Below are 8,974 nucleotides of genomic sequence, written 5' to 3'. Positions count from 1 at the left end.
TTTATTCACTCAAAAAAAAGTTTATTGAGCATCTCAGACACTATGTTAGGAAAAGGAAGTTCCAAGAAGAATGAAAAATATTTCCTGCCCTCAGAGGGCTCAGTCTAATGGAAGATGAACAACTGTACAAATAACTGCAAGTTGGTGTGATGAATGCAATGAAGTAGCAAAGTGATTAAATGAGGGTTGGGACTTGCACAGAGTTAGATGTTTAAGAAGGGGCAGCTGGAAGGTGGGATCTCCTGCTTTTATCATGGGTAGTAAAGTCATCAAAGGTATAAAGGAGAGTGTCCCATCTCTCCAGATGGGAGATTTAGTGGTACTTAGAGATGACATGTAGTATTTATCAAGTGGCAATGTAAAGCATGGATCAGAAAAAGTTAAGAGTTCCTGATCTGTGTTCCAGACAAGGCCCTTTTCTTCTCTGGGAAATGCTATTAGAGGCTGTATGATTTTTGTGCAAAGGTTTGACCAGTAGTCCCACTTCTGGTGCTCTACTAACCTGCTGTCAACATGCACATATACACCAAGATCCCTGTTTATGATAGCAAAAAGCTGGACAAGCCTAAATATCTAATGATAAGGGAGTTGTTAAATACAGTCTAAACTATGGAATAGACTATTAAGAGTATTAAGAAACATGATATTTATGTATTTGGTAGATGGCAGGAAAATATCCAAATTACACTATTAAAAAGGGGGGAAAAGTCTTAATACAATAAAGAGCTATGGTCTTGTTTGTATGGGTATGTGTGTATGTACACACAGCTACCCACAAACACACACATACATATCCGGCACACAACCATACATGTACCACTAGGGTAAGCTGTAGGGAAAGAGAGCAGTGAGAGAGAAGGTAAGGGAAGGCAGAAGAGACGAGAGCCTCTCAATTTTTATCCTGTGTTTTTCTATATATTTCAAAATTTTCAACATCCATAGACTTCATTTTGTAATTTAAAACAGAAATGAGATAATGCCCATGAAGGATTGAGCATATTGTCTGCCATGTGGCCAGCAATAAATGTTAATTGACTCTTCCAAGGTGGCAAGAAAATACGATTTGCTCAAAATGATTTAAATCTGCATACAGTATCGTATCTTTATTTTTCCTTAATTTTAAATAAAGACAGGGTCTCTCTTTGTCACCCAAGCTGGAGTGCAGTGATGAGATCATAAGTCACTAAAACCTTGAAATCCTGGGCTCAAGTGATTCTCCTGCCTCAGTCTCCCAAATAGCTGGGACTATATGTGTGTGTCACCACGCCTGGCCTGCATACAGTATCATATTAATGTTTATAAATAAATGTTTTCTCTTGCTAGAAAATGAAATACATTTTCCTAAATTATAGTCAATAGATTTTTACCTTAAATATGTTGTTAAATATGTGTTCTACTTATTTAATCATTTAGGACTTATTTATTCAAAGCTAAGCATGAGCAGGAAGCCTTCCAAATCTGGATAATACCAGACTTTGCTTATGCACCAGAAATTTCCAGCCAACTATTATGGCTTTATCTGTTGTGTACTAAACTTTAAAAATATTTAATATTCAGAGTTTATTTTCCTGTTATCTATTTAGTGCTGAAAACTAAGGTCAAATCTTTTAGAAAAGCTATCCCTACATTAATCAATACCTATCCAGTAAGTTGAAATGAAATTACATTTTATAGAACTTTTTCTTATAAAGAATTTGAAACACTCTGTAAGTAGATCATCTTTTATTATATTCATTCATCCTTGTTTTATTAAAGTTGTGAATAAATTGAATTGAAAATCAAATTGTTTTCTGAAATGTACTGATATACTCTATTAAAATTCTTCATGGTGAGTTTCTTCGTAATTAAAAGAACCATTTATAATTTCAATTAACATTTTTAAGTTTATTTGTGGGTAAGTTAAGCCTGCTGAATTTTCTAAAGCAAGACATTGTTTTGCCAAGGAAATGATAGAAGTTTCTAGGTTGTGATAAAAAATATTGAAACATCAAAAGCCATTTCTTTTTACATGTTCATTGTGTTAATAAGTACCTTAGAACCGATTCTTTCTTTATCTTTATTGGGTTGACATGCCAAAAATATTTTTTTCTGTGAAACAATAGCAATGGTATAATATACAGATTTATTTGATTTTTTTATCCCCATAACTTTTAATGTTTGAAAATTTCTAAAATTTGGCATGTGGGCAAAGCTATAGGACAAAATTGAGGTATGATCCCAAGTGGTCAACTTCTAGCAGACCCCCACCCCCTAACAAAATTTAGTTAAATTAAATGACATTTCTTACACAATTCATCACCAAACTCTTGATTGTCAGGTCTGTCAGGCTGAGAGTAACTAGAGTCTCTCCTCAATACCCCATTGAGTTGGGATTCCCATGGAGTTTTTTTTTGTTTTTTGTTTTTTGTTTTTGCTTTTTGTTTTTGAGGTAATTATAGATTCACATGCAGCTGTAAGAAATAACTACTTTACTCAGTTTCTCCCAATAGTAACATTTTGCAAAACTATTGCATATTATCACAACTAGGATATTCACATTGACACAATTCATCGATATTCAGATTTTCCGCAGTTGTGTGTGTGTGTGTGTTTAGTTCTGTGTAATTTTATCACACGTGCAGTTACCAATATCCACCACTGCAGGCAAGATAGAGAACATTTCCATCACCACAAGGATACTTTACATTGCCTGTTTATAACCACATCTACCTCCCTGCCTTCCCATGATCCCCCATCCTCCCTCTCCCAGCCCCCATGGACTTTTTACAAGTTGGGAATTTGATGGTGGTGTGTTTTCTAGGTACCTTTTGGGAAATAACTGATTTATCATTTTCCTCTTATAAATGTCTGTGAATAAATAATAGTAAACAGGCATACCCTTGAGTTGCACATCTCCCCATTATTTGGCAAAGGAACCAACAACGTGGGTGAGGGGCTGCCTGGGCTGTGCAGCATTTCCAACTCTTGAAGGCACAGAGCAAAATTTGCTACCTTTGTTTTCATTCCCAGATTACGCTCGATTTGAGGCCAAAATCCATGACCTACGAGAGCAGATGATGAACCACAGCATGAGCTCCGGGTCCGGATCCCTGCGAACCAATCAGAAACGCTCCCTCTACGTCAGGTAGGCAATGGAGTATTTCTCTATCTGCACTTTGTGAGCAATTCAACTTGAGAAAACAAAGGCAACACCATGTAGCAACAGAACATGTGTCCCACTTAACCCATGTTCATCAGTACACTACTGAAAGACCTTGTGTTTAAGCATTTGGAATAAATGTTTGAAATGTTATTAGATTAAATTAGTTAAAGGTGCCTGCTTTTATCAAGTTATTCTTTGGCAAAGTTATGATTCAGGATAAAGTGCTCAGCATAGGTTGCAATAAAAATAATGAGAAGAAACATTTTCATTTCTAATAAATCTTAAATGGCATATGTGGACCAAACCCTTGGACATTTGCTTACCATCAGTGTGAAAAGAAAATATTCCTGTATTATCTCCTAACCTGCCTGATACTGATTGCATTAACTTTAGTGCATCAGTTTAAAATCCACGGCATTCTTCTAAAGAGTTATGTGCTTTTCTCTAACAAGTTTTGGCAGAAAGACTTCCTTCTGTGTCATCTCGCTACCAGTTTTTTTCTCAGACCATAAAAGTTACTTGTTCCTTGTCTGACAAAACTCATTAATTTGCCAGAAAAAGATAAATGATTGATTGAATGTGAAATGCCTTCCAGTCTTTCATCCTAGTAGCTACCTCTTGACTAAGATCCATCAACACTCAACTATAACATGCTCCTCTTCCAAGACAAGCTTCCTGTATTACTTCCAAACTTCATCAGTGCTGACTGTACTTTTAAAAATATATAAGTACTAATAGGCAAAAGGAAGAAAGCGATGCCTAATTAACGGGCAACATGAATCTATGTACCATATGGAAGAACCATGCCCATTCTTATTGTATTCTCCACTCCCCACTCTGGCCTGAATTCAATCTGACTCCAACCTGAGGTCATATCCTTCTTACCTGAAATTTTAGGCATGACATATATGTTATAGATACTAATTTACATGTTTGAGTTGAACTTTTGCTGTTGGTTCCACTTTGGCTCTAAAGTTAAGTTTTGTATGTATTTGGTATTCACAGCAGGGCTAAGAAGGGAGTGGGATTCTGGAAGGCACAGGTTCTCATAGGGCTTAATTTCTCGACTGAACTGATAAGCCTAGAGTCCTTTCTTATTCCAGGGAAGCCCTGAGATTAAGAAAAACAAGTTATTAACCCTGTGAATTTGGCCAACTCCATTTCAAAAGATTATTTTGATACCCTTAATTGTAATCTGTGACTGTTCAGAACCACCCTAAAACATGTCTTGTAGTGACATTACAAATATGATGGAAAGCTAACAAGCTCCATTTGTGGTTCTTCTTCTCTCTTGTGTTGTATTGCTGGTCTACATGCTACAAAATATTTTTAAATTTTGAAATGTTTTAGTCCCTGGTAGCAAATTGGAAAAAGTCAGCTGGGTTAATAGGATAGAACTAAATCAGTTAGTGTAACTGAAATGGTTATATATATAATAAAGCTTGGAGGGAAAATTACCAAGTATCTTATTAAGAGATAGAATGCATAAATTGTTCAGATACTAGAAGAAATTTGCTGAAATATATTGCTAATAGCTATTAAGTTTTGGAAGATTAAGAAAATTAAATGAAGTGATATGATATTATATAAAACTAATACACTTATTTGAAAGAGTAGTAATTAGATTCAGATCTTTATTCTCTAAAATCATAAATAAAAGTATAACGTACAGAAGAGACAAAGACTTAGAGTAACAAAGTAATGGTTGGAGATTGTATTGAAAGGAGGAACCTCTTTTTAATGAGACTCAAAAATACTTGACACTTCATAAGAAAGTCCCCAAATGAAATCTCTGTAATATACAAATACGGTATTTAGTTTCCAAATATTCAATTATTACTACTTATTTTGTACCTAGAGGGCTGACTTTAGCATCTAAATGACTCTAAGAGACATAAAATTAAAAGAAATATGGGCCATGCGTATAGTCATATCAGCAAATCAGAAAGAAAGAACTTACAAGAGCCCCCTGGCCTTATTCTCATGAAAAGTGATAAAACAGACCAAAAAAAAAAATAAAAGCAAGAAGCAAGGCCTAAGTGAAATTCTTACCAAAAAGGATTCAACAAGTTTGTACCTTTGTACTTCTTGAATACTAATTTTGGCTACAGGATTTTCATACAGATGCTTGCTTTGTCTAGAGTGCTTGTATAGGACCATGGTCAGTTGTGTTTATTTTAGAAAGTCAACTACTTGCTCTCTCAGAATAAATTACTAGCAGGGTTTCTCTGATTATATAAATATAAGAGGATGATCATGTCTCAAATCTGAGAATAACATCCTGAAAATGGTGTTATTCTCCTCACTTTACTTAGCTTTATGTAATTCTAGGGCTAGAAGGAAACTTAGCTATCACTGGGCCCTCTGCTTAATTTACAGAAGAGGAAACTGAGGCCTGAGGAGAACAGAGACAGAGACTTGCCTGTGATCCCACAGCTATTTGTGGCAGAATCAGCTCTCCTACCCCCAGTCCCATACTTCTCCCCACATCACTCTGCCTCCCTAAGGGCCTAGTTTATGTGGTGTCAGCTGTTGAATACACTTTAGCTGTGATTCCCAATCTGCTTCTGTCAGCACAGTGCTGGACTCTTTGATTAAGGAATAAGGAGAGGAGAAATTCTAACACAAATGTCTTTGAGGTTTTTGCACAGGATAAACTGTGCTGTAGGAATGTGGGATTTCTTTGGTATTATTTATAGTTTTCTGTGAAGCCAAAACCTAAATCAGAAAGCAAGCACCTTCTTTGTTCTGTGAGAAACAATTTAGCTGACTTAGTAAAATATTTGCTTGCACCAAAAAACCATTCTTCCCCTTGGATTTACCTCCCATACCCTACACACACACACACACGCATGCTTACAAGCATGCTCCCAACTCTAGCCCTGGTCCTGGTGGTGTCAGAGAGAATGTACCTTCCTGGGGTCTTGCAGAAGCTGCCTTCATTTCCCCACTAGAAATGATCTTCCCAGGTAGTAGCAATTTCTTTACCTGAAATTTTGAAGGGCGTGGTAACCAGCACTCTCTGAGCCAGGCAGTATTTTAAACATGAGCCAAACCTCTCTATTTTCTAATCTAGTTATACTTTTTTTCCTTTAATCTTTCGTGTGAAGTGCTTGAAGTACTTTAGTGGTGCTGTGCAAGTGGAATTGATTATTGCTAATGTTAACTGTTCGTGTTCTATGGGAATGATTTGGGTATGTTTGATTTAATATGCTACTTGTATTGTGTATTTCCTGCATTGTGAAACATATAGCAGTAAAGCATTGTGAAACATGTAGTTCATTTAAAAGTAAATAAAGTTACAAATATGAATAAAATGTTTTTCAAAATGCTGCGCAAGTACATTATCAATTCTTCAAACATAGGTGCATTTAGGCTCCTGAGCTACTGGAATATGAATTTTATTGCATGTATTTTGAGGCTCTCGTTCACTGCCTTGGAAGAGTGAGTTTATGAGCTCATGAAGATCTCCCTACTCTAAAATATCCTTTTCCCTTCTTATCTACTAGCTGATAAAAGCTGGTATAATAAAGAAAGAACACGGCTTTTCCTGCTACTAACAGGGATGCACCTTTTGTATAAATGCTACTAGGAGAAGCCAAAGATATGGGGGTTAAATTTATACAAAAGTGCAAATTTCTAAAGAACAATCCTTTGTTTTGATAAAAGGAAAGCTAGAGTACCCAGGATGCTGGGAGAATGGGGAGGGCAAGGAAAAAAAGCAAATCATTCCACCAAGGGGAAGGAGAAAAAGGTCACAGGAAAGAATGTAAAAGAAAAACTCAGCCCTGTTCACTTGTTAATAAAACGTATCGATTTTGAGAGTTCAAGCAAATAACCTCTGAGTTTTGAATGTGGATTTAAGAAACAGTTGCTGTGATTTATTCAGACCTTCATCAAACATTTTTTGAGTGTATATTATGTGCCAGGACCTATAATGGACACTGAGGACGCGGCAGTAACAGTCATGTTTCCTGTCTGCAAAAAACTTATGTCTGCTGGGGAAGACAGACGAAGGGAAGATAATTAAATGCAATGTGATATGAAAAGATCTGTTAGCTCTAGAAAGGCCTGGAATCTTGATTGCTTCCATGGAAAGATATCTAAGTAATTTTTGAAGCTCTTATATGAGGTAACCAAGAGCCTTTCAAATATTTAGAAGCAAAGTAAGAAGTACATTGTTTATCCTGACCCAGTAAATACATATACACATAAAACAGAAAGAACATTTTTGTTAAATAGTAATAACACTTTTTGTATACAGTGTACTTTGTTATTTTCCATTCTGTTTCTCTCCTTTTTAAAAAATGGAGATCATAGCTCATTAACTTGATTTAATAACTCACTAATGGGTCATGATTTACGGCTTGCAGATGGAATAGACAAGAGGGAACATTCCAGGCAGATAACACGGTACACAGACAAACAAAAGAGAGTGTCTTTACTACCTTATATTAAACATATCGAGGATCCTTAGACCCTTGGTGTTGTAGCCAGCTTGGAAGGCAGTTATCCCTGACACAGATGAGGAGGTAGAAATAGAGGGAAGTATTTGTCAGACATTTTCTATGGGTCAACCATTATTCTATTGTTTTACATGTATTATCCCATAGAATTCTCCCCAAAACACTATGATTCAGGGGATATTGCCTCCATTTTATAGATGAAGAAACTGAAACTCGGAGAAGTTAAATGATTCCCCCACGATCCCACAGCTAGACAACATGAGCATGGACATTCAGATCCTATTTGTGAGACATTGTAGAGCAGCATTTAAGCACACAGTTGCTAGCTTCTGCCAGATAGAAAAACATGTGAATCATGGTTCTGCCACATCCTAGCTCTGTGACCATGGACGAATCAGTTTCTCTGGGCTTACTTTCTTTATCTGTGAAGATGAGTATAGTAATAGGATACCATAAAGTGGTTGTGGCAATGGCAACAAAAGCCACAATTGACAAATGGGATCTAATTAAACTAAAGAGCTTCTGCACAGCAAAAGAAACTACCATCAGAGTGAACAGGCAACTTACAGAATGAGAGAAAATTTTTGCAACCTACTCATCTGACAAAGGGCTAATATCCAGAATCTACAATGAACTTACAAGAAAAACACAAACAACCCCGTCAAAAAGTGGGCGAAGGATATGAACAGACACTTCTCAAAAGAAGACATTTATGCAGCCAACAGACACATGAAAAAATACTCATCATCACTGGCCATCAGAGAAATGCAAATCAAAACCACAATGAGATACCATCTCATACCAGTTAGAATGGCGATCATTAAAAAGTCAGGAACAACAGGTGCTGGAGAGGATGTGGAGAAATAGGAACACTTTTACACTGTTGGTGGGACTGTAAACTAGTTCAACCATTGTGGAAGTCAGTGTGGCGATTCCTCAGGGATCTAGAACTAGAAATACCATTTGACCTAGCCATCTCATTACTGGGCATATACCCAAAGGACTATAAATCATGCTGCTATAAAGACACATGCACACGTATGTTTATTGCAGCATTATTCACAATAGCAAAGACTTGGAACCAACGCAAATGTCCAACAATGATAGACTGGATTAAGAAAATGTGGCACATATACACCATGGAATACTATGCAGCCATCAAAAATGATGAGTTCATGTCCTTTGTAGGGACATGTATGAAGCTGGAAACCATCGTTCTGAGCAAACTATCGCAAGGACAGAAAACCAAACACTGCATCTTCTCACTCATAGGTGGGAATTGAACAATGAGAACACATGGACACAGGAAGGGGAACATCACACACCAGAGACTGTTGTGGGGTGGGGTGGGGGAAGAGGGGAGGGA

General features: G+C 36.7%; 1 protein-coding gene across 38 annotated transcripts in view; it reads left to right on the top strand.

Moving 5' to 3' along the window:
- The window catches only part of DLG2 (discs large MAGUK scaffold protein 2), a 2,168,441-nt gene that overhangs the window by 1,986,781 nt on the left and 172,686 nt on the right, over positions 1-8,974 (top strand). For all 38 annotated transcript variants that reach the window (XM_063783330.1, XM_063783332.1, XM_063783324.1 and 35 more), the window contains one exon: positions 3,010-3,124. In XM_063783330.1, coding sequence (XP_063639400.1) covers positions 3,010-3,124 — 115 coding nt within the window. The remainder of the gene's footprint in view (positions 1-3,009; positions 3,125-8,974) is intronic.

Source organism: Pan troglodytes, chromosome 9 (assembly GCF_028858775.2).
Source record: "Pan troglodytes isolate AG18354 chromosome 9, NHGRI_mPanTro3-v2.0_pri, whole genome shotgun sequence".
Lineage (NCBI taxonomy): Eukaryota > Metazoa > Chordata > Mammalia > Primates > Hominidae > Pan > Pan troglodytes.
Note: the sequence above shows the minus strand (reverse complement) of the source record. Positions and strands in the feature narration are given on the sequence as shown.